General features: G+C 37.2%; 3 protein-coding genes across 8 annotated transcripts in view; 2 read left to right on the top strand and 1 right to left on the bottom strand.

The window, feature by feature from the left end:
• The first annotated feature begins 1,356 nt into the window (after window positions 1–1,356).
• Window positions 1,357–16,052, top strand: LOC131696505 (oxysterol-binding protein-related protein 2-like). 6 transcript variants are annotated; one of them, XM_058991016.1, is made up of 17 exons: window positions 1,357–1,495; window positions 3,334–3,375; window positions 3,692–3,727; window positions 5,581–5,735; window positions 6,739–6,762; window positions 7,559–7,697; window positions 7,795–7,870; window positions 7,970–8,104; window positions 8,488–8,585; window positions 9,157–9,339; window positions 9,611–9,718; window positions 9,866–9,955; window positions 10,261–10,384; window positions 10,661–10,789; window positions 11,707–11,830; window positions 12,256–12,346; window positions 12,452–16,052. In XM_058991016.1, exons 6-17 carry the CDS (start codon window positions 7,597–7,599, stop codon window positions 12,552–12,554), a joined length of 1,362 nt encoding a protein of 453 aa, XP_058846999.1. In that variant the 5' UTR covers window positions 1,357–1,495; window positions 3,334–3,375; window positions 3,692–3,727; window positions 5,581–5,735; window positions 6,739–6,762; window positions 7,559–7,596; the 3' UTR covers window positions 12,555–16,052. The 6 variants fall into 6 exon arrangements, with proteins under 6 accessions (XP_058846999.1, XP_058846995.1, XP_058846996.1 ...); XM_058991012.1 differs by lacking the exon at window positions 6,739–6,762; XM_058991013.1 differs by lacking the exon at window positions 6,739–6,762 and having other exon boundaries at window positions 3,334–3,396.
• A 1,031-nt stretch (window positions 16,053–17,083) lies between these two features.
• On the top strand, window positions 17,084–21,382 carry LOC131698598 (proteasomal ubiquitin receptor ADRM1-like). The gene is made up of 10 exons (XM_058991017.1): window positions 17,084–17,225; window positions 17,558–17,774; window positions 18,039–18,155; window positions 18,343–18,466; window positions 18,778–18,864; window positions 19,108–19,189; window positions 19,482–19,768; window positions 20,201–20,358; window positions 20,653–20,755; window positions 20,899–21,382. Exons 2-10 carry the CDS (start codon window positions 17,565–17,567, stop codon window positions 21,003–21,005), a joined length of 1,275 nt encoding a protein of 424 aa, XP_058847000.1. The 5' UTR covers window positions 17,084–17,225; window positions 17,558–17,564; the 3' UTR covers window positions 21,006–21,382.
• Window positions 21,383–21,895: 513 nt separating this feature from the next.
• Window positions 21,896–25,807, bottom strand: part of LOC117420258 (laminin subunit alpha-5-like) — a 61,137-nt gene continuing 57,225 nt past the window's right edge. The window contains 8 exon segments of the mRNA XM_058991010.1: window positions 21,896–22,608; window positions 22,822–22,941; window positions 23,357–23,450; window positions 23,764–23,891; window positions 23,996–24,155; window positions 24,502–24,654; window positions 24,900–25,089; window positions 25,416–25,573. Coding sequence (XP_058846993.1) covers window positions 22,460–22,608; window positions 22,822–22,941; window positions 23,357–23,450; window positions 23,764–23,891; window positions 23,996–24,155; window positions 24,502–24,654; window positions 24,900–25,089; window positions 25,416–25,573 — 1,152 coding nt within the window. The 3' untranslated portion in view covers window positions 21,896–22,459.

Here is a 25,807-nt window from a genome sequence, read left to right as displayed (position 1 = left end):
CTTTTTGTATAACTCTGAAATGTACATTATTTTTCAGTTTTTGGTAACCTAAACTTTTTTTTTAAACCTCTGGCAGTTTACCGCTTACCTTTGTACCATTTCAGGTTATTCACTGGACTTGAACTGCTTAAATTTCAATAAAAACTGGAAAAATGGGGGTGTTCTAAAACTTTTGACCGGTAGTGTATATATATATATACATAATGTCATATGATGTCATATTTACATACAATTTCGACATAATAAATAATGCTGTAAAGAATAAAGTGCATTTAAAGGGACTCAAAATCCCTTTAAATAGGGACCCAGAGCTATATGAAAAAAGGCATCTTGAGTAACTGTTATAGCTATCCTAAATACATATAAATGCATTTGTTTTTCATATGCACTTCATTCCTTTAAATCATAACAATGAGTTTCGCCGTACGCTAAGGGTTCTCCGGTGAACCTGCTTAACAGCAAGGGTACCTACAGTAGCACCGAATAACAGAAGAGTCGAATGTAATGCACTAGTATTCTTGCGCCATCTAGTGGAACCTAATGTGAAATTACACCAAAAATGTTATTTTTTGTCAATTCATATACCGTAAAGCAGATTGTATTAAACTCAAGAAAAGGCCCACTACGGACACCATGGTGTATATGCCATTTTATTTGATGTCCACTAAATCTCTTTCAGTTTTCTTTAGTACGAGTAAATCTGTTAATATTGGATACTTTGCCATTCCACAAGTAAGAAAAAAAAAAAACCCGCTTACGATCATCTCAAAATTCAAATCAAAACATCTTTGTCAGGGTCATCGTTCAATTCAGAAGAGCACTCTACTAAATGGCCCTCACATACGAATCCGCAATGTCAGCGAAATTAGGCACGTTTGCATTAAAAAAGGCAATTGTTGTGTCACTAACCACTACCGATGTTATTGTTAATCACGATTTACCCATCTATGTTTTTCTAAAGTGACGTCCAGTCCATTACAGAGGTGACGCCATGGCTGGGTGCGTGCCAATGTTCAATACACAAAAGCAGTATAATTTTAACATTTACCTGTTCATACCTCATGTAAACACATTATATGTTTTACATCTATAAACTCCAATGCATTTTAATATGTGTGCCTTATTATGGCCTTTGAAGAATGATAATTGAAAACACCGAATTGCAGGGTTTACTGTACAAAAGCAAACCACAGACACTTCCATCGTAACACTACAGCCTGCCGCGTAGCCCATCTGACGACTCTGTTCTCTCCTGGGTAGGCATGTTCCCACATAGAACGCAATGTTGTCCTTCAATGCAATGCCCGCCCTCGGCTCCCGCTAATTTGTTTACTGTCACGTCAGGCGTCCTCATCGTGACTTACGATAGGCGGGCCGGCTTGTCAATGAGTTCGCCCTTGTCACCACTTCCGCCTCTGTGTCACTAGGTTGTGATTGTGTCTGTTGAGTCTCGCAGGACGAAATATTAACAGTTCCTGACAACGAGATATTACAGGTAAACGAATGAATATTTAATTCGCGTTGTATTTTATTTTTTATGGTTACTCAAGTTTTTTTTTTTTTTGCTTTTTTTGTAGTTTGCAATGTCGTCTGAGGCCTAATGCCAATCATACTACCACTGTGATCGCTTTATCGATATCAGAATAATTTACGAGCACAATGTTATGTACCGTAATTGTTATGATCTGTTGAAAGTGAAACGGTAGAGGAAGCAATCTGCTGTCATGTTTATTAGTATTTTAACTCGTAACGTGTGTGTTTGTGAACTGCTTGAAACAGAAGTATTTACTGAACCATAGTTACACTGTAGATGTGGAATTCTGTTTACAGTACGTATGTTGTTCAACTCTCTAATATTGTTTATGGGTCAAAAGTAAATAACAACAACCCTTATTAACGTGGCATTCCGTGGATCTACTGGGTAGTTTGATTTGAATTAAGTTTAATTACCCTTAGCAATTCAGCAGTCAACATGGAGTAAAACGCTTAAAATATTATAATCGCTGCATAGTCTGACTGGCTCTTGGTTTCTTAAATCCAGAAAGCAGAATATGCAGTATGTTTATTAAACATGCCTTAGTGTGTAGTTCTGACATTGGGTGAATTCAACTGATCTAAACGGCGGCAGATGCAAAAAACCTCATTAACTGATACATTAATAATTGTTTTGGAAAACTCCAAGGTTAATGACAGCTGTATTTTCTGCGCAGTTTAGATAAGGTCATTTGCTGATTGTCTTTTTGAGCGTCCTAAATTTGCATAATAATTACTGCCAGGTAGGTAAAAACAGTACTAAAAAGTATGTGCTGTTTTGGTTTCTGTAGAGAATAAACCATCCTTATTTTGTGAATAAAGGCAATTGGTGGGAGTCGACCTGTATTGTTTCTGTGGAATTTGTACATCCAGCCCCTAATATTTTTATAAGGTGTGCATTGGTGTGCCCAACCTGTCACACATCTACCTGATGACATTGTAAAGTGGTAAAATGGGCCAGACGAGATGCACCCTGTCGTGTAGGGCTGGTTTGGGATTTATTTGTGTTTTTGTAGACATTGATTTGAACTATTGTACTGAATAGTATGATGTTGCAGGATCTTTACTCTTTTTATTAGTTTACAGCTGTGATTAGTATCAAGCTCTAATCTTGTTTGTCCTGTCCCACACACTTTCTTTGTGGATTGGTTAGCCCTTCTTTTAAAGCTTCAAAAATAGCTAATTTTCAGGTTTGTTCAATACAGCATTGTTAAGAAACAACATTAAAAAAAGCTAGCTGAAATACAATGTGTGTCACTTTTTCTTTTATAAAAGATAATTAAATGCACAGCTCATGTGTCTTTTTTTCAGTGGTTTTTATGGTACAGCAGTGGGTCATGACAATACTGCGAATTATTCTTAGATCACATGCCATTTGCTTTTTTCTGTTCTGTTAAAGCTGCTTGGTAATACAATACATGTTCAATAATTTTAGCAGACAACAGTTAACCACCAAACTCGCTATCTATACAGTACATTGGGAGCACATGTGTATATGGGGGACTTATTGATAAACACCATTAACTTTGGCTTCATTCTCAGATAAAGCATCAGGGCTTAACAATAGAGGTTCATATTTCCTCACTTGCCCAGCCATGCTTGTCTGTTGCTTAGGTTCATGAATGTGTGATCAGGGCTTTCTGCTGCCTGCTGTCAGGTGGGTTTCTTTTCAGTTAATTGCTCAGGTGCAAACTCACAGAAACTGGCTGGACACTAGCTCAAATGTGAGTACCAGGGCATCTAGTTATTTGGAATTCAGTGGGAGGCTTTACCCTAATTCTGCTTTGTGTTTTGGGACAGAAAGAAAGCCTGCTTGAAGCCAGCTGAGGTTGCAGTTTTACTGTAAGGGTAAATGCACTACAGGTAACTCCTGCATGCTGCTATGTACTCTAGGCTACGAGAGTGTGTGTGTGTTGTTTCAGGCTAAGATCCAATATTTACTGCAGGGTTTCGTAGATATCTGTAATGTCTCTGGGTGGTGCAGCTGTTATTGTCAGGCAAGCCCTATTGTAAAGGTGACTCAACTAGTCAAACAAGATTCCATTTAAATTCACCTGCTGGCGTGTTTGTTCAAGCTGAAATGTAGTTTTTTTTTGAATGACACATCTCTTGGTTAAAACTGTGCCTAAGTTTCACTTGCAATCTTTCTGTTAAATAGGGGTTGGGGGGACTACTGTAGTGTGTGAAGTCTTTGGTAAGTTATTATTTATTTATTTATTAATTTTACCTTATTTTTAGAATAAATACTTGTTTTGTATTTGTAGTCATCTTTATTCCTAAATCGTAGTTTATTTTCTGTTATAAATAAGGTTGTTGGCAGTTCAATAATCCATATCATCCAAGTTGTGATAGGATAGATGTTTTTTTTTCATGTGGCTGGTTGTATGTAATCTATCTGCATGATTTAAACACTTCTAAAGTCTGCTTTGTAAAGGACTGATTTACTCATGCACCAGCACCAGCAACCTCTTCCTTGCATACTCACAGTGCTAATGAATAACAACATGTGCTGTGGTCGGTCTATCCTTTTGGGTAGTGAACAATAACTATTATGTATAAAGATCAGTGAAGTATAAAATAAAGCAAATCATCTAACCTTCTATTTCAAACAGCTGTTACTGGAACAGCTCCCAATGCAATGGTTTATCTGAACTGGGCAAAACTGTGCTGCTAAGACCTGGTGTACATGGTAGATTACTGGATATGGTAATCATTTCTGTAGCTTAAATCTGCATCAAAATGCAAAAAAACATCAGTTATTATTATTTACTAATTTTGTTAAGTGGTACTTTGCTGTAAGGATGGCGGCACCATAATTACGGTAAATAATTAAAACTTTATCTTGGAGAAAAGGCCAGGCAAATGTTACGCAGCATTGGGAATTATAAAAATAACATTGCTGTGGTTTTTTTAAGCAAACGGAATATTATGCAAAAGATATCACTGTACGTGATTTCATCACTTTCTGCATAACAGTTGCTAAATACGAAGTGTTGCTTAATTGAGGATGTAGCAATTGAGTGTTCAAGGAGACATAAGGCTCTGCATTGTAAGTTCTGTATAGTGCTGTACTGTAAGGTACCTTATGTAGGTTTTGCTCTCTACTGTGTGTTTGTATGTGACCATTTTGAAAAATGTTAGTTTTCATATATATATAATTAAAGGATTGCCACTAATTGCTGCAGCAAAGCCCAAACAATCTGGTATAAAATTTAATTACTTCTTCAGGGTTGCCTTCGGTAGTATTTGCCTAAAATCTTAATTATCACACAGCAACACTTTTGACAGTACATTTCCCAGTTTAAAAATCTGAATATGGTTGTTTGCTGTTTGTGACAGTAAGACCCAAGGTAAAATGTATTTACTACAGTAGGGGCACATGATTAGAATTATCATTCTTTTTTTAGTTTTTACCTCTTTTTTTGGACCTTGTAAAAAAAAAAAAAAAAAATGTTTAAACATTTGTCAGTCGGAGCAATTGCAAAGAAATTCCATGGCGTACTGTACATTTCCATTGTGGCCTGTTGAAAGTTTGGTGCATCGTTTAGAGCCTCAAGCCAGTTTAACACAATGTTTGTATGTTTACCTTGAATCGGATTCTGTTAATTATTGTTTACATTGGCAACAATGTTTCATAACATTCCAAGTTGAATGTGTGTTTCTGGCATGGAAAGAACAATACTTTTTCTGTCCTGATCATTTTTACAAATTTGCACTGCATTAAGCAGTCAACGAAACTAGCTTTTTACAGTAGCCTCATGCAAATACAAACCCTGGTAGTCCGAACTGACCTATAATCAGAACAATGCTGCTATAATGAAGTGTAGAAACATCATCAGAATTCTGTTATAAATGTGGAAAACATCTACAGCTGCGTATGTGTTTTTATTCAAATGGTTATTACTGGTTTTTGATAACATTGCAAACACAAGACCTAGACTAGACAAGGACCTTTTAGCACAGCACAGATTTCCGATCAGTAAAGATATTGTACATGGTTTTATTACATGTCTTTAAAGATTAATGTGTTTTTTTTGTTTTTTAAAGATCCACTTCCTGGGTTAAAGCGAGGAATCTGCAGTACAATAAATATTTCCTCCACTCATAAGGACAATGTACTGAAGACACATTATAAACAAAGGGGTACATCGTTCCACATTAGAAAATGAACAATGAAGATGAGTTCTATGATGCTGTTACAGGTAAGACTAAACCATTAACATCTTCATCTACTTTGACTGCGTTCTAGAACGTAGCGTATACATGGTGCATACTGTAAACAGAGCTACCAGTGTGCTGCACCTGGGGAATTCTGCAAGAAAAAACTGAAACCAATGTCTTAACTGAATCTGATCAAACTTCCAGGGCTGATATGCACTTCAGACATCTGATTCACTAAGGCTGATTGTGGTAAACATTTGTCTGGTGTGTTTATCTTTGGGCATTTGCTATGATGTGTTATTCTGCAATAATAATAGATGTGGTTGTAGGTCATGGTCATGTTTTTACTGACGCTTGCAAACGAGTCATTTATATCCTTGATGGGGATAAGGCTGTTACCACATGGTGGCCTGTGCAACTTACTTTACACATTTACACTTTGGACTGATGATTCTTATAATCACCTGCTGGGGATATAGTGTAGGCAGGTGTACTCTGCAGTATACTGTACTTCCTTACGTACATACATGCTTATGCATGTCACTGAAGAGTTTTGCATATACACACTGTAGACTAGTTGCAGATATCAAAATACATGATAGTGGTTCTAGCATTTTGTTTTTTAAATTAGTGCAAACTTTACAGTGGGGTAGACATTTTGTTCGTATGGAAATTGCTATTTTATTTCCACGTAATTCCACGCAGTTGTGTGGTTTTTCCGGATGCTGCTGACAAACCTTGTTGCAAAGGTGTCACACTTGTTGTTCATGTTTTCATGCACTGTAGGCTAACTACAGTAACTTTAAATAAGTAGCTTGCCTTGCAACCAGATTACTTTTTTTTTTTAAGTGTCTTCAGAGCAAGGTTGGTGATTTTAAATTGCTTTAGGATTTCTGCATAGTAGTAATTGTGTTGTTTGTTTAAATATATCAACTATTTAAATTTTTATTGTAAGACATATGTAGATAAGGGCAACTTAATTGTAAAATTACACGTTGATAAGTAAAATGCAGCCTATTTTCTTTTTCTTTTTTCTTGTTTTAGTTCTAAAGTTGAAACGCTGGTAAAGTAAGTTTTTTCACTGCTCACTTGCTCCCTGAGGGGATGGGTTTGGGAGGTGGGCTTTTAAATTAGCATTCTGAGTTTGTTGATCTTTTTTTTTGTTTTAGAAATTGAAGGAAAAACTCCCAAGAATAATAATTTAAATGTAATACTCTAGATATGATTTGTTTGGTTGCATTCCAAGTACAGAAGGCCATTCTGTCAGGGACATTGATGCTGGGACACTATGAATTTGACTGTTACCAATACAAAACTCTTTGCTACATAGTCTGAATGTAGTGTGAGTCTGCACATGAGTAGGACTGGATCCAATCTGTAGCCACTATTTTGTCCTTTTGTGCAAGGTAGAATATGGCGTGGGAAACTGCCTAAGTTGCCTTAAGGGTGCATGTATTTAAAGCAGACTTAAAGGAGGGGAAATGTTTCCCTCTTTTGGTATGCTTTAGTTTGCTGATCTGTATTTTCACACAACTTGAAAAATTAGTTTTTTTGTACCCCCCTACTAGGAAAATGTGTTAATACTTTCCCGCCCTCACCCCTTCAAAAAATAAACAAGCAAACTATATGTACCCATATATTGCATTTCTGTATTGATGTGTTACAAGCAAAGCAATCATTTTGGCTTGTACAGTATGCAAAGCATAACATTAGCTGTTGACACAAAGAGCTTTGTTTGGCCAGTCCAGCTTGTTTGATTGATAGGTTGATGGGAAAGATGTTCCTTTCAGCAGCTTTATAACATCTACTCTGTGTAGGCTCTGAAAAGTCATGAGTTGCTGTTTTTTTTGTGTGTGTCCTTCAGGCTTGGAGTCTGATGAGTCCTATGAAGGCAGTGCAGAAATGAGTTCTAAAGTAGCCAGTACGATTGTCAATGACAGCAACAGTGCAAAACAGAAAATGAATGGGTCCCAGCCACAGGAGAATGGAATCCGGAAACGAAGGTGCAGTATGGTCTAAACAAGGTTAAAGGGGTTAATATTGGTGGGTTTGAAAAGGATATATAAAATATCTGCTGATTTATCTAAACTTGTCTTGCAGAACTACCTTGCCTGCCCCTATGTTTTCTAGAAGTGATTTTAGTGTGTGGAGCATATTGAAGAAATGCATTGGACTGGTAAGTTGTGAATCCCAAGCATTTACAGAGCAAGACTGAAATATTTACTAATTACAGAAAAAAAAAGAACTGACTTTTTTTTTTTTTCTTGTTGTTTAGGAGCTGTCCAAAATAACAATGCCTATAGTTTTTAATGAGCCGCTGAGCTTTCTACAGCGAATCTCTGAATACATGGAGCCCACATACCTCATTCACAAAGCTAATTCCCTCACAGACTCTGTGGAAAGAATGCAGGTGAGTAAGGAGTGTGTCACAAAGCCTGCCACCAGCATGTATTCAGGAAGGATTAGCATGCCAGGAAGTGCATTGCATAAACATGATCGAATATGTTCCTTAGATCTATAGGGAAGAACTTTTGAAAACTTGATTCATTCAGCCTCTTTGATTTATTGAGAAGAAATGTCCTCTCTAGGTATCCAGTTCACCTATTTCCATTCTAATATTTTAACCAAAAAATACATATTCTAATACCTGCAGTGAATTGAGAATCAAAGTCCCTTTCATTTCTTGGCATCTGCCTTCAATAATCAATATACAGCTGTTGAGTTTGAAGAATCATCCTGTCACAGCGGTGCCTAAACCTACTTCTGTTGAACATAGATTTGTTTTTCCTGTAGGTTGTAGCTGCGTTTGCTGTTTCTGCTGTTGCCTCTCAGTGGGAGAGAACTGGAAAGCCATTCAATCCACTACTAGGAGAAACATATGAACTTGCAAGGTAATAAAGGGTGCTATCCACTCTGCTGCTTTTTTATTTGACGTGACATATACATTTTCCAAAGACTACCGGCACATTGACCATGTCAAATAACCGGTGCATCCCTTGAGTGATATGTTTTTCCATACATATCTCCAAATGCTTTATTCAAAGCATACATTTATTCACCAGTTATGTTTTGTATTTTTCATCGGTTCCCAATTTGGTTAAGCCCAATCATAGTGTTTTACTGAACTGTAGAGTCTCAGGACAGATTGTACTAATTTTAATATTCCATTGTGGTTTATTGTAAAAGCTGGTATTGCTTTGAGGGGAATACCCCATAAATGCTTATATCAATTCTAACATAACACTGACATGGTGGATTCACACGGGACTAAAACGATGTGCTGTAAAAAAAATGAGAGGACCGCCTGAGAGAATTATCTGGGATAAAAAGAAATGGAGGATTCGCATAGGACTACATTTCACAGATGTGCGAGTAGGGCTTAAGTTGCATCGTGGCGTCTTTATGGTAGACATAAGGCTGGTCTCGATTTATACTGAAATCCTTCCTCTTTTTTTTTTCTAGGGATGACCAAGGATTCAGGCTTGTATCTGAGCAGGTCAGCCACCACCCCCCCGTTAGTGCATTTTATGCAGAAGGTCTCAATAACGACTTCATTTTCCAAGGGTCTATTTACCCCAAGCTCAAGTTTTGGGGGAAGAGCGTAGAAGCGGAGCCAAGGGGAACAATCACGCTAGAGCTTCTCAAGTGAGCTTCCCTTTCAATCCTCATCACTTGAAATGCCTTTTGTATTTTATTGTTTATTTTTATGTAATTATCTACTGTTAAAAAAAAAGTTATCAGTACCACCCAGATGTTTTCATCTTCTTCAGCCCCACACTTCTTTGTTGTTTACTAAATAGACTAATTTTCTTAGGAATCTGTTTCTCTAGTATGAATCCATATTCAGCAGCAAAAGGAGAACAGCTGCTAAGAAAAGTATTTAATATAAATCTATATACTTTTTTTTTTCTTCTAGGCATAATGAAGCCTACACATGGACAAATCCTTCTTGTTGTGTACATAATGTTATTATAGGTAAACTGTGGATCGAACAGTACGGAACGGTTGAGATTATCAATCACAGGTAATGTTACTTCCTTTTCTTTCTTTTTTTTTTTTTTTTTTTTTACTATTTCCAGGAAACAGTTGTGTTGTGTGTTAGACTACAGTATATAGCAATCTTGACTTCAAACATACTCATAGTAGACTGCCTATGTTTCCTCCTTCACAGTACTGGGGATAAATGTGTTTTGAACTTCAAACCATGTGGAATGTTTGGGAAAGAACTCCACAGAGTAGAAGGTTATATTCAAGACAAGAAGTAAGTATGGACATATTAAATGAAAACACAGATCTTGTGCAATGCACAGATATCACTTTTGTGTTAAGGAAATTGTCATTTATCTTGCTACCACCCATAACTTTTTAAAATATTACTTTCAGGTAAATTACATGAAAAATGGCGTGTTTTTTTTATATTTGACCGCATTGCCAATGATGTACCCAATCTAGAAGGATGTATTAGGACTTAGTCTGTTTCAAAAACACTGAAAACTATCTCTACTGGGGGTTGATGTTCATCACCAGATTTGGTGCTCAGATGTTTAATTTATTTTCTTTAAACAGTAAAAAGAAGCTGTGTGTGATTTATGGCAAATGGACAGAATGCATGTGGAGCGTAGATCCTAGCACATACGACTCCTTCAAAAAGTCTGAAAAAAAATGGGTGGAGCCAAGAAAGCCCAAGCAGGTAAGCCATGTTACATTCTGTTGAATCGATTGCATGCAAAATGTCCATTTCTATATGTTATACAAGTTGCCTAAGAAAACCTGTTTATATAAACCTGAGCGACAAAGGAAACACAAACTTTTTGTCAGTAACAGAAGTTTAACAGCTATTTTAAGCTATTTCTATGTAGCAGAAAGTGGCATTTTACCCATACTCTTGTTCTAGACTGTAACACTTCCAGTTTGCTAACTGGCATTATTCGACACAGTAACTGCAGTTTTGTGTATTTGCTCTCAGAACGACGATTCAGACAGGTCTGAGAATGATGAGGCTGATGACATGCCTGAAGTTCAGGAAACGGTTCAGGTTGTTCCTGGTAGTAAGCTTCTCTGGAGAGTCGCCTCAAGACCTCCAGACTCCACACAGGTGAGAATACACACATTCATTATATTGGGAACATTTCAACAGAGGTGGAAGTGTTCCGTCTATAGACGATTTTCCGTCTTATTAAAAATATTTTGGGAACTGAAAAATTAGTATGTGTTTGGAATGTGTACTGTAGCAATGGCGGACGTTGGCGAGTAGAGAACTGAGCAAAAATGAAAAGTTGTTTCCAGGTTGCAATTTACCGTGAAAAATTTGCATTTACAGGTTGTTAAAAAATAAAAAATAAATAAATAAAAATTATAGAATGTTGATACATTTTTAAAGATTGTTTCAATAGCGACTGGAGTTTCAATGTTTGAATGCTGGTTGACCTTTGACATAGCGCAAATACTTCTAAGGTTAGCTCAGGGTATTCTATTAAATATAGAAATGAATAGAATGTCTTTGTTTAGCTGTACCTGAGAAAATGCAGTGAAAATGAGCAGCCATATTTAGCTGGAAACAAGGTATTCTCAGCACATTATTTAGTTTTGGTTTGAAGGCAACAGGATCATAGCCTGTGTTTTTTTTTTTTTTTGTATTTGGTTGACAGACGCCCTTATGCACGGTGACTTAGAGGTACAAGTCATTACAATAAGCTAAGAAACAAGCAATGCAGCTTTATTTAGTTTCTGTTTGGACTTTGTTTTGTAAAATGAAACGGTTTGTGCAATTATTGTGCAGTGTGTTTGTTTCTGTAGGTTGTATATGCATATTTGCTTTGTAGTTGTAGTGTATAGGCTACATGCAACTACTGTTAAAACATAAACTGCTAAAAATGTTCGCCTTGCTGCACTCGGCACCGTTCATTTTCCTTCTTGGCTACTTTGCTCTGCTCCCTCCCCTGTTTCAATAAAATGCCTCCCAGCATTTGAAACATATTGTCAAGTAATGCTGTTTATATGTTTTGCTTTAAGATGTACAATTTCACTAACTTTGCTGTGACTCTGAATGAAATGGATCCAGAATTGATAGGGGTTTTAGCACCAACAGACTGCCGCTTTCGTCCAGATATCAGAGCTATGGAAAATGGAGATATGGGTAAGTCTTCAATACGGAACTCAAATCTAGTATTGTAATTTAAAAATCCTTACAGATGTTCTGTTAACATCAACATATAATATAAAGTAACAACAATGGGGTTTAGAACGTGTCTCACATGTAACTGGGGCAGCAGTGTGGAGTAGTGGTTAGGGCTCTGGACTCTTGACCGGAGGGTCGTGGGTTCAATTCCCAGTGGGGGACACTGCTGCTGTACCCTTGAGCAAGGTACTTTACCTAGATTGCTCCAGTAAAAAAAAAAAACAACTGTATAAATGGGTAATTGTATGTAAAAATAATGTGATATCTTGTAACAATTGTAAGTCGCCCTGGATAAGGGCGTCTGCTAAGAAATAAATAATAATAATAATAATAATAACTTCCAAGCTACACAATGTTACCCCCCACTGTTGAACTTTTTACAGCTTTGGCCAGCAGAGAGAAAGAACGATTAGAAGAAAAGCAAAGAGGTGCTCGTAAGGAACGCGCCAAAAATGAAGACGAATGGAAGACCAGGTGAGGATATAATGGCAGGACAGCAAAGGAATATGCATGCTGAAAATCTGCACATCTTTTATTTAACACAGGCTTATTACAATACATCTGTTTATCCTTTTATAGGTGGTTCCAGTTAAGCACAAACCCACACACTGGGACACCAGACTGGAGTTTTACCGGGGAGTACTTTGATAGAAAATATGCTGACTGCCCGGATATTTACTGAGAGAAGAATGAACTTCCAACAGCCTGCCCCATATCATCTCGAATTGGAAATGAGATCAAATTCCTCACAACTGTTTTGTTATTTACAAACCCCTTTCAACTGCTGAGACCGAACCAGTAATTTAAATGATGTTAAGCAGTTTGACAACCAGAAGATTATTCTGAAGTACTGTTTTAAAACAAGCTGCTGCATCCAGTACATTTATGCATTTAAGTTGCTGCTTACAACATCACTTTCTTAGGGTTTAATACTATTTACATTTTTAAATGGAACAAGGTTGATATTAAAAAAGTAGGATTCAAGCCAGACAAAGTTGAGTTGAAAGGATCAATGGAATATATAGTTTGTTCTTGTCCCAAAACAGTGGTGTACTTTTTTATGTGTGGTCACACATTTAACACATTTGTGACCCAGCTGATTAGGTGAAGTGCAGTGTAGATGGTGGCCCGACTCCTCACCACTGTGGCATACCGGCCCTCGCGGTCTCCGTAATGAACCTCAGAGGTAGGTGCTGCATGTAGTGGTATCAGGACTGTGCCATTGTCAATGCAGTGGCATCCCTTATGAAACGAACTGTAATGTTTCCAGTAAAGCAAAGCAAACCAGCAAAACTGATTAATCCACCCAGGTTTAAAATAAAATATCACCTGCAGGCTAAAATATAAATAAAACCAATGATCAGTTCAAATACCCAATTCTGTAAACTGGCTCTTGGTTTCTGACTGACCCAGACTGGTGGTTCATTTATTCATTTATTGTTGGAAATATCCGTCACCATACCCTTGAGCATTACTGATGAGCTATATATATATATAATTTATGAGGATAAAAAAGCTGGTCATTTTAAAGATGTGTTTTTTCACGAGCAGGATCTGAATTGAACGGTTATTGAAGGGGTGTTTATTAAATTAACTTACTGAGTTTATAGTCAGGTGTGTTTAAAGCAAGCAGTCCTGAAGGCCTTGCAGCATTTTCCATTAGAGGAAAACTGAAAAATTAATGATGTAATCCCCTTTGTAACATGTTGACAAAGCACAGTACTTTCTCAAAATAGTCAACTACCTTATTCGTAAAGCAGCAAAACTTCACTAAATCTCAACTTGATAGTTTACCTCTTCTTGTTTGTTATGCCAGACTAATCTAAGAAAAACATATATTTTAATTTTAATTTTTTAAGCTCAAACAATCACTTATTTGACTGTACAGATGAGGCACTTAAAATGACCAGATCATGGTTATGTAACCATTGATGCTGTTTTAGTGCCTATGAAGAAATACAGTTTTGTTGTAAAAATGTCCAATAAGACTAGCAGAAACATTTTGTTCTTTATTTTGAATGTCATTATTTATGTGTAGCACATGTAGAACATTTAAGTGACTTGTAGCTAACTTTCAAGCACGCTCTGAAAACTAACTTTCTGCTCAATTTGCCAGGGATTGGTTTCTATGTATTACCCATCAGCAGTACTTACAAAGAAACAACATTTCTACAGGCCTATAGATGTTTGTACATTTAAATATTGATGACATTTTATTTTAATTGGTAACAAAACCAAAAGCTGCTTACAAGGAGGGATCTAAAGCCTTATTGATTAAGTTCCCTAGTGGTATTGTCAATACATACTGTAAAAACATGATTTTTGAGGGTAATTTATCTTTACAGCTGGAAATGAGCATGTATTTATTACTAAATCAGTAAATACATTACTTGTAAGTCTTGGATAGTTTTAATATTAATTAGTGAAGCAGAATTAGATTGTTAACCTTTATTTAGCTTTCAATAATTCAAATGCAAATAAATATAAACTAACACTGGCTTATCCACTGAATTTATTTGTTGTAAACATAATGATTAATTATATGCTTAAACCTAACCCTGAAAATAGCATTAATTCCTAAAATGGGTGGCTTGCAGGAATATGTGTTGAATGATTTCTATTAACTACTGTTTAAAATTATATAAGAAACCACGAGGTCTAATTTTAAATATAAACAACAATCTAAATACAGCCACCCTTTTAACTATGTTAAATTCCACACCATAAACTTTTTTATGAATAAAACTTGAATTTATGTTGCAAGGGGCTAAAGAACAAAATCAAAGTGTACAGAGTAGAAACTGCAATAGTCTTCATTAAGAGTAAATGTTGGGTTGTAGTTTTGCAATTGGTAAGGTGAGGACCAAGAATATGTACAGTAGATACTTTTAGAATAATATAGTAATAATAAAATAATGGAAAACGCATCTCTGATTGTCAGCTATCTTCCATATTCACAGTTTTGTTGTCAGTGGTTCTTCTCAAAAACACCTTCATGCTCCATAAAGCAATTATAATTTGACCTAGTGTTGGCTTTTAAAATAAGCATTTCCAGAATCTATGCAAACAATCATCAATATGCACTTCACACACAATCTATATCGTCAATATACATACTTTAGTTGGCCTTTTTTGCTTTTTGGCAGCTGGCTGATGGGAAGGTCTACAGAAGCATTGGCAAAACAAGCAGCATAACAGAGAGGTGAGACGGAGGCACGTATCTTTAAGTAAAGCTGTTTCAGATGGATATGATTAAATTAGACTTCACAACATGACAAAAGAGTTAGTTTGAACAGAGATTGTTATTTAGCAATTGCAATTTAAAGATCCTTTATTTTAATGAGAGATTATACTATTTTGAACTGTTTTTTTTTTTTTTAGTATTATTAATTTTTGTAGGTTTAGGTAATTGTAGATGATTTCCTTAACCACCATAGGCTACCTAAAGACAAAATCTGTTACAAATTCAATAAAGTACAATAATAATTATCTTCAGGTTTTATGATTTGATGAATGGGTTGGGTGCATTCAGAAAATGTGTAAACTTTCGTTGTTAATGTTACTGAAGAAAAAGACTGAAAAGTATTGCAAAAGTACTCCCTGTTTTCTACACACATTGTATAGAATACATTTAACACTACAGCTAGTTGTATGAATACAATACAATTTTCTGTCTCCTGAAAATGTAAGTTTGGTCATTTGTGAACTATATGGAAATAATGTACCATCATAACAAAAACAAACGAACAAGCAAAAAGGTATTTTGATGTATACTTGGTTTGTGGAGTGTGTGGAAGAGAACACTTGCCTGTGTACCAGTTAGTAGCCCCCTGTTGTATACTGTCATTTGCTGTCTGTATTTTATTCTTAGTCTGTTTTTTTTCTTTCGCCTAACGCTGTATTGTCTCAACAATTGCGTTTGCCATATCAATGTTGCCTGAAGATAATAATAAAAAAGGCTATTGTGAAATGGATTTATTTTTATAGTATTTAAATTTTTTGAAGCCCATCCTCCTAACTTAAAAAAGAAAAAAACAAAACATGAATTAGAAATTGTCTGGGTTCTATAGTATGAATATAAGTATGTTGGCAGTTTAATGTAAAAACCATTTACTAAATGAAAATCTTCCTTTTGGAAATAAGTTAATTCTTTTTAAATAAAAAATGATGTTGAACAGCTTTTGCATGTCTGGTTTTGCCTTTTTGCGAGTATTGTAATTATTTTTAAAATGTCAAGTTTCCTTTTGAGCCCTTATTCTCTGAGAGCACCAATAAAACAAGCCACATCCCTGTAAAAACGTCTATTTACTGTAACCCCCCGCCCCCCCCCTTTTGCAGCTTTTTTATTGATTTTCAAGAATCTGAGAATGGATGGCATGCATTTTAGCGATGAAAGACCAACACTAGAACAGCTCTGTAGCACAATTAAAACCCTTTAACTGAGCTAATAAATGGACATAGTGTAATTAGCTAGAACCAGGGGATCTACACAGCATCTGAAAATGACAGAAATGAGTCTGCTAGTTTTAGTTTCACATTGTTCTGTTTTCAGTTCCACAATCATTTCAGAGCTCCGTGAATCCTATGTTTTGCAGTGTCAATGATGGATACACCCTTCTTGGGACCTGTATTTTTCCATATTGTCAGGCTAATTGTACGGGTATCTTTCCTCTCTCCTGATGTCCATTGCTTTAGGGTTATGTGTTCTGACCTGGGCATGAATTAAATCAAAGTTCATGGTACTGCCATAGATATTCTTTATAATAGGCTTTGTGGGTTCAAGTTTGACTTGAATAAACACATTATTCCAGTACACATTTCCAGCTCCACCCAATTTATTTTGGGCTTATGATTGCAAAAAATAAAATAAAAATAAATAAATACATGTTGTGATAAGGTAAAGGTAAAAAGTATAGGTTTTAGGTGAAAAACAAACACTATTCAGCTGTTTTTATCAATATTCAATAAATCTGGACATGCTTTGAATGTTATCCCTCCCTTAGCATACTGTAAACTGAGATGCATTGTACAGTACTCAGTGCCAAAACATTTTAAATATATACTGTATATACACAATGTCAATAAAGTTTTGTATTAAAAAAAAAACCTGCGACTGCGCAGTTGTTTATGACACAGCAAATCCTCTCTACCGAACTTGACTATTCTGTGGTGTTTTGTTTTTGATTGACTCTGACTGTAACCAATCAACAACATTTTTTGTATTGCCTTTCTCAAGATTATCCAATCGGGACCAGAAGCCCGAGAAGTTCGGAAATCAAGGAAGACAGTTGTTTTTTATTCTGTGTAGATCAGTTTGTATTTTGCGTCCTGTTTGAAGATAAGAAAATAATAGGTAATGTGTGTGTGTGTGTGTGTGTATATATATATATATATATATATATATATATATAAATAATACTCACGTAGATTCGCAGAGTACGTGTTCTGGTCATTTTACAACACATAGCTGCGAATGTTGTGTACATTGTACCTTAGACTTAGATCGTTTAAGTTACAGTATTTAATTAGGACAGATTAATTGTATCTACCATTACCAACGATTTAATGGACACAAGACTCATTTTAACACAAAATGCATGTATAGTGTTCTCAGTTGTAACTACAATTTTTACACATTCAGTGGAAGCGGTAGGTATGAATTCAGTTTTTTTTTTTTCTTCTCAGTGCTAATATGTCTTCTGGAGCGTTGTTCCCTAGCATGGTGTCGGGCTCTCGTGGCTCCTCCAGTAAATACCTCGTGGAGTTCAGAGCTGGCAAGATGTCATTAAAGGGCAGCACGGTCACCCCAGATAAACGTAAAGGGCAGGTGTACGTCCAACAAACCGACGACTCCCTCATCCATTTCTGCTGGAAGGATAGGACCTCTGGCAATGTTGACGATGTAAGTGCTTTTCATTTATTTGGGACAGAAAGTGATGGGACATGTACTTAAATGTAGTGCAGTGGCCTGTGGTGGTAAAGTGGAGTTTCATTTCATGTCTTATCCTGTAATTTTTTACTGTTCTATAGTGAATACATTTTTGTACAGGAACACCGAAACGTGGTCAACTGAATTAATCAACCTGTACTGTTATATGGCCCTCTTGTACCATTACCATTGCAAGACTTCGTTTTTAAAAGAATCCTATTTTTTTTTTAATTTCAGGATCTCATCATTTTTCCAGATGATTGTGAATTTAAGAAGGTTAACCAGTGTACCACTGGCCGAGTGTTTGTACTGAAGTTCAAGGCAGGATCTAAGCGGCTTTTCTTTTGGATGCAGGTAAAAAATAAAAAAAACTTCTAAAGTCAGCATCCTTCCTTTTTCTTTTTTCCTTCTCACCTGACTGAGTAGTAGTGCTGCTCTTTTATTTCCTCATTGTACATCGGAGGGGTAGTTAATCTCCTCATACAACATTAAAAACCCCACATACTTTTTGTTATGATCAAAGTTTTTCCTTTTTTTTTAGGAGCCAAAAAGTGATAAAGATGAAGAGAACTGCCGTAAAGTGAATGAGTTTCTGAACAACCCTCCCATACCTGGAGCTTTGGGAAGTGGTGGAAGTGCAGGCCATGAACTCTCAGCGCTGGGAGGTGATTAAAAAGACATTTCTACATGTCACTGATAAGTTACTGTTGCTGCCACCAATGTAAAACTGCTTGTTTGTCCCAAGACACTGTCTTTGAAGACTAAAGCACCTAGGAGTTTATTCATGTAAGTTCATATAGGGGTAGTGTAGCTATTGGCATTACAAGCAGTTCTGAAAAAATATGTATTTCATTTATCGTATTCCTCCTGATTTACATGCCACTTGTGGTATAAAGCTAAATGCTGGCGTTTTTGTTCTTGCACAGATGGTCAGTTCTGGCAAATTAAATCTTGATGTTAATGTTACAAATTGCAGGTGAAGGTGGCCTGCAGAGCCTTCTGGGTAATATGAGCCACAATCAGCTGATGCAGCTAATTGGACCAACTGGCCTAGGAGGACTTGGTGAGTTTCTGCAGTCTGAGACATTTAAAGAGTTGCACCCTCTTCATTGCAGTTATGGCCCTACACCCTTTTAAATAGTTTTATTAATCAAGTACAAAATATGACCTTATTACAAATTGCTACTGATGATGTTTTACTTTTTTGTATATATATATAATGGGAGAGAGTATGGCATGAAAGCTGGTCTGTTTTTAAGTAGTGCCAGTGTAGGTTACAAGTGTGTCTGTCTCCCCCTCTTTCTAGGTGGTCTTGGTGCCCTGGCTGGGCCAGGACTGGCTAGTTTACTCGGTGGTGGAGGTCCTACCACAAGCAGCTCTTCCTCAAGGTAGTAACAAACCACCTTGTGCTTCTCTTTTCTTGGCCACATACATATACAGTCAGGAATACGATATTTTAAAACGCACACATGTTATAGAATTTTATATATATACTATTATTATTTATTTCTTATATATATACCACAAAGTACATTATTTTCCTTTGCTTATTACTTGATTCTTGTGTTTATCAACAGTTCAAAGAGGAATGTATATCTATCTAAAGTGTAAAGCAGTATAAATTGCTGTTGCATTGCCTCTGTTTCACTGTGTGGTGTCGCGTAACCGTCTTGTCGTCAGCTCCCGTAGCCAGTCTGCTGCTGTCACTCCATCTTCGACCTCTTCCACGACTCGGATCAGTTCAGCCTCTGCTCCTACACCAGCCACTCCTGCTGCCACTGTCACCACTGCTGCCTCTCCCACCGTGACCCCCACCACCCCTGCAGCCAGCACAATCACCCCCACCCCCACCCCTACCGCCGCCGTAGCAACAGCAGGCAGCCCCACGCAGCCCATCCAGCTCAGTGACCTGCAGAACATCCTGGCAACCATGAATGTCCCTGCCATGGCTGCTAGCGGACAGACTGGTGAGTCTCTAGCAATCTTCTTTTTTTTTAAATGTAGTTGCTTATCTCTTGTGCATTGAGTGCATAGCTCCCATTGTAGAAAATGTTTGTATGAAACTGCTCTAAAAGTGATATTAGTGCTACTTTTTTGGAGTATTTAACTGGCATCCACCTGTTGAAATATTTTCTTTAACTGTATTATAATTTACTGATTTTGTTAACTGCAAAAAAGTTGTCTAAATGTCATGATAAATTACATAAATACAGCTTGTGTTCAGATTTTTTTAAAAATGTACTTAATGGGTTAATGTGAAATCCCAAATCAAGATATTTTGAACAAATCAACATGTCCTATGAATGCTGTTTGTTTCATAAATATCTCGCTACAGATGATCTGAAAGTTCGCTAGCGCATTAATATACAAGTCATTGTGTGCCTCCTTTTGTAATTCAGTGGACCTGGCCAGTGTGCTGACGCCGGAGGTCATGGCTCCTATTCTGGCAAACGCAGACGTGCAGAAGCGTTTGTTACCGTACCTTCCTTCAGGAGAGTCACTGCCTCAAACAGCAGAAGAGATTCAGAACACGTTAACATCGCCACAGTTTCAACAGGTAACTACCAGCTTCTCAGTAACCTTTTCTAGATGGCAACTGCAAGACAGGACTCAGATTTTAATTTTTTTTGTAGGATTGTTTAAAGTTGTATAATGTACATATTATGATTTGTGAATATTTTATTTTCAGAATGCTATTTATTCTTAGTGATATTCTGACTTCTTGAGTTAACCAGGGCCTGATTTTTGATGAAACTAAACTTAGACATTTGTTACATCGACATTCTGCATACTGTGAATACGGCTGCCTGCTTTCTCCCTTGCCCATCAATAAGCCTTGTTTTATTTACAGGCAATGAGCATGTTCAGTGCGGCACTAGCTTCGGGACAGTTGGGCCCACTTATGAGTCAGTTTGGGTTGCCTGCGGAGGCTGTCGATGCAGCAAATAAAGGAGGTAAGTAACTTGAATATATAAACCTAGATAATGACACCTGCTTAAACCTGATGTCATTTAGGAGAAAATCAATTAATTATTTGTCGCTCCGTTATGTGGAGAAAACAAAATCTGTTAACGGCTTTATTGAATTCTGTCTGTAGATGTAGAAGCCTTTGCTAAAGCCATGGAAGGTAACGGCAAGACAGACTCAAAGGAAGGGGATTCAAAGGACAAGAAGGATGAGGAGGAAGACATGAGTTTGGACTAGATTACACAATAGTTATGCATTTATTCAAACTTTGTTAGGCTGCAATTCTTAGAACAGGGATGTATCTTTCAAATGCTTCACTTATTGTACTCTATATAGTTTTCCTAAGCTATGCACCAATAAAGCACCGTCATGAAACAACACTTATTACTCCTGGTGTTTAAGTATTTGAAATGTGTTGGTAAAAGTAGATATTAGTAGGGTATTATCTAATGATGTTTTGCAATTGGCATGTAATACTTGGAGAGGGTGGTTTTCAGATGTATGTGCTATATATTAGGATTCAAATGGGCATATATGGTAATGTTAAGATCAGTCTGGTGGAACAGTTAACTGCGTGGACACGGTGTTCACTAAAATAAAATGATTGCATGAAACAGTGTTAGTCACCTTTTATATATTTTTGCTGCATAAACCAGGCAAGCCATTATAGGATTTAATTCACAACCCCTTATCTGTCAACACAGACTTGTATGTATGCTGTGCTTATTTGAGCAATGTAATTATGTGAATAAATCCAGCAATAAAATATTTAAGCATCCCTTTAGGGAAGCTTATATGTTTTTGTAAATCCTCAAATCTCCTAAAGCGGTTGAGGTGCGAGATGGTGTCTTCATGTTTTGGGAGCTTCTCTGGCAGAACACAATGGTATCATTCACACCAATCTGTCATCTATATATCTACAGCTCCCCTAGATGGCAGGCATTCCTGAGTGTGTTGTCAGTAGCAGCTCTAGACTGTCTCTGAACTGCATGCAGAAACCACCAGTAAAACCACATTCCAAAGCTAACATCGTTTTTTATCTTGTGACCTTACCATAAGTGTATTCAAACATCAAAGTACAAAACTGTCAGCAGTAATATTGAAGTCAGTTAGTAAAATGTTTACACTGTAGTTTAAGTGATAAGAAATGTTTATTTTGACACCATAAAAAAAAAGTATGTACCAATGATTTACAACAATTATGCATACTGAAATGCAGGGGTCATTCATCATAAACTTTTTCAGGTTGAAATATAATATTATACAACCAGTGTTTAACAATTTTTCAATATTTATCCCATCATACCAAAAAGAAAAAAAACAACTTTTTACAAATCAATTCAAACACAGTAAGTGGGTGATAATGCAGGAGTAAGTGCACTTGTAGATCTGGTGTGGAGTTTAATTCATAGCATAAGGGCAGAGTCAGACCCATAGTTTAATGGGGAGTAAAACATGTATTTTCTAAACAGTAGCACCTGCTGGAGAAAATAGGTTACAGTACATTATAAAACCATAGCACTTTTGGTACACTGAAATGGGCCTACTGTTACAGTTACTTTAATATTGATTAAAAAAAGAAAAACAGTGCAATTAGCGGTCTGAAATGACTAATGTAGTATTCAAAATAAAAAAAATATAGGATGTTTAAATTCACCTATACATTTGTTTTTGGTGTTGGGACATATTCTCTACATAACCGGACAGCCCCCGACTCCAACTGCACCGTAGATAGCACCTGCTCGGGATAGATGCACAGGGGATTGGTTGATGACGAGATTCCTTACACAGCCGTAGAAAGAGGGGCGTGGAGACGATAGTCCAGGTAGGTCAACAGTGTCTACGGAACAAAAAAGAAAGTTCATTTGTCAAAAAAGCATAACACGTGTTAATAATTTCAGATATACTAGACTTTTTGGTACAATATAAAATGGTCCAGGTTTGATCAACTTTGCTTATTACTTGCAGTGGTATGTTTCAAAATACAACAGAGGCATCCCAATTATTGTGAAACTAGTGTACATCTGTTTAAAAATGATAAAATGCCCCTTACCTGGCACTCCTCCTAAATATAACATCTCTTTGGTACTGGAGGAGTGTGGCCGCGTTGGTCCTACTGCGTGCTTTCCTTCTGTATCGACATCCAGTTGAATAACGTTGTTGCGTTTAATAACTGAAAATAAAACTCTATATGGTCACCTTATGCAAAGCAACAGGCCGAGCAGATTCAGGCTGATCTATGTCTACATAATAACTGCTGTAATAATAACATGTTTAGGATAGTGGGCACAGTTAAACAATACCTTAAAATGGATTGGGTACTACAGAAACACTGGATTTCTGTCGCTCAGGTATGCGAGAAACTTACAAAAATCACCCACAACGGCAGTAAATACAAAATGAAAACTGATCATATCATGTTATAGATCAACATGTAAGTGTGACTAAGAGAAAGAAGGGAAGGTTCCTCCATATATCCACAGATTATGATGGTCTCAATAAACTGTGAAAGAATGCCATAAGCAAGCCGATCAGTTTGAGTGCTTGGCAATTGTCTCTAGTGTGGTTTAACGAGTGGCTTCTCTTACCTGCAATGTGGTGCCAGCGGCCGTTGCAGAGAGACTGCTCAGGGATTACCGATGCTGAGAATTCTCCACCGCCGTTATTTACTTTGATAGTCACCTAAAACAGCAAAAGCAGGGCAGGATTATAAACAGATTTACTTTTCCACTAGATAATGTATTTCTTCCTTATACAAAAAGGTGTTAATATCCACCAGGTGGCACTGTTGTACCACAAGCACTTCTTACACTAAAATCTTTTAACTACTATAAGTGTGGACATATGGTACTGGATGAGGGAAAGCAGAAACTATAAAATGTGCCTTTATCCAGCATAGATACTAACATTCCCCAGTGCTTACTCGAGGGCTGCATTCCAGTCCCTTCACAGTGAAGTGCTTCCAGTCAGAAAGACTGAAGCGATCAGTATTTACCTCCCCATTTTCTGCATAAAGAGTGAGGTAGTGTCTCTTCTTTCCGATGTGGAACAGCAGGCCTGTGTCAGTCACAGGACGAACCTCCAGCATCATTTCAAAGTCCTGACCAACTGCAAAAGAATTGTCTGAAAGAAACAAGGATATCCACAAAGTGAAGTACTTATTTAAGCTATTAGCAACTGACTTTTTACATACTAATTAACAAAGTTAAGTTTGTTTTTTTTCCTACCGAGAGCGAGATGCCCTCCGCCTGCTGCGAAGTAGACCCCATCCTCCAGGCTGCTCTCGGAGCAGGGGCCCACCCCGAAGGTGCTGGAGGGGGGATCCAGGGACTTGCCGTCCAGTTTCAGGTTCTTGATGCAGCCGACGAAGCCGCTGACTGAGAGCTCCTGCAAAAATAAAGGAGTCAACTCAACACAAGAGCTTGACACAAGCTACCAGTGTGCCATGGGGGCTAAACGTCCACATATTACCAAAGCGGTAACAGAAGAATGTCTACACAAAGTGTACGTGAGATATGTACAGCGAGTAGGCAATCAACATACATAACGTTTGGTTCTATCCAAAAAACTTAAGTGAATATTGTAGAATGCAAGTTTTTATTCTTTAAAACTAAACACCATTGAATTTCAGATACCTCGCAAGTCCTTAAACTGTGCTGCCTTTCTGGGGATAAATGAAACACACATGTGAGCTCTGGTAAAGCCTGGTACCATGCTATTGCCCATTACTTACTGTGGTGAGTGTCCTGCCTTTCCCTGCTGGAACCCCTCCCACGTAGAATGGTGGATTGACCAGCAGCTGCCCGGTGCTGGACAGTGTGCCAGTCTGAGCTTTCAGTCCATCAGTGACCAAGTGAACTCTGTTCTTCTCTCTGCTGAAAAAGACCTAAAACAAAAAAAACAAGATCCCATTATTACATCTGACAAGCTGCAAACAGCTTCTTTTCATAGATGTAATAATCTTTTTTTCAGTAAAGAAAATGTATTTTAAATTGAGAAGCTTTTTCATGCAAGGTGCAACAACCACCAATGCAGCAGCAGCTGCCAACAAATATACGACTTGACTGATGAGAGAAGGCTGCCGACCAGCAAGACACTGCTTTTTAAACCAGGAGAATAACATTCACTCACTGTATGCCACTGGCCATCGTTGTACTTTTCTCGGCTTCGTGTTTTTAGTTTCTTTCCGGCGATGCTGACCAGGAGTACCAAACGTCCGCTTGACACCGAAAGGGCCATTAGCGAGTTCTCCTTCTCATTAGAGACGTAGAACAGCAATCCGGAGGAAGAATTCAGCCGGACATCCATTGAAAAGTGGGACCTGTTTAAAAAAATAAATAAATAAAATTAGGATTATTAATTCCCAATTAAAATACATTATAATGCACTTCACCATGTAAATTGTACAGTAGGTAATACATCAAGGATAACTGATGGGATTTTAAATGTTAAGACGTATAATTAAGTAAAAAACATAAATACAAATAAACAGGGTTCTCTTCCACATGCGCTTGCACGCAATATCCAATGGTACCAACCCTTCTTTTGGGTGCATACCAAAAACCTCTCAACCTTTGCCTTCATGTACTGCACCTCGATCTCCATGGCACACAGGTTGTATTTTAAATGAGTGCATCATTGTTTTACCTGTCCCGGAAGGACTCTGGGACATTGCTGAATTCCAGTCGGCTTGTCCCGAAGCCGCTAAACTGGAATGCTCCACTAATGATTTTAGGCTGTTTAGACCGACAGGATCGCTCCACGATACGATTCCGGGACGCTTTCAGTGTGGCTTTAGACCGCATCTGTGAACAGAAAACAAGGGGTTCTGTATTACAGTATAATAATACATCACAAACTAACGTGGTATTTGATTTACTTATATAAATATCAACTAATAATTATACTCCACACCTGCAACAGAAAGGCTTCAAATGACTAAAAAAATAAAAAAATAAATTAAAAACCTAAGAGCGGACTTCCTAAAGCAAATACGCGCAGTGATGTCAGAAAACAGTGTGCTGGGGTTACCATCTCAT

Source organism: Acipenser ruthenus, chromosome 18, assembly GCF_902713425.1.
Source record: "Acipenser ruthenus chromosome 18, fAciRut3.2 maternal haplotype, whole genome shotgun sequence".
Classification (NCBI taxonomy): domain Eukaryota; kingdom Metazoa; phylum Chordata; class Actinopteri; order Acipenseriformes; family Acipenseridae; genus Acipenser; species Acipenser ruthenus.
The sequence above is the reverse complement of the archived record's forward strand: the minus strand, read 5'-3'. Positions and strand labels throughout refer to the sequence as shown.

Coding starts and splice junctions, on each gene's coding strand:
- LOC131696505 (XM_058991011.1), top strand. CDS start 5,699: ATGAACAATGAAGATGAGTTCTATGATGCTGTTACAG. Junction 7,698..7,794: donor AATGGAATCCGGAAACGAAG/GTGCAGTATGGT, acceptor CTTGTCTTGCAG/AACTACCTTGCCTGCCCCTA. Junction 8,586..9,156: donor GAAACATATGAACTTGCAAG/GTAATAAAGGGT, acceptor TTTTTTTTCTAG/GGATGACCAAGGATTCAGGC.
- LOC131698598 (XM_058991017.1), top strand. CDS start 17,565: ATGTCTTCTGGAGCGTTGTTCCCTAGCATGGTGTCGGGCTCTCGTGGC. Junction 18,865..19,107: donor AACTGGCCTAGGAGGACTTG/GTGAGTTTCTGC, acceptor CCCTCTTTCTAG/GTGGTCTTGGTGCCCTGGCT. Junction 20,359..20,652: donor CATCGCCACAGTTTCAACAG/GTAACTACCAGC, acceptor TTTTATTTACAG/GCAATGAGCATGTTCAGTGC.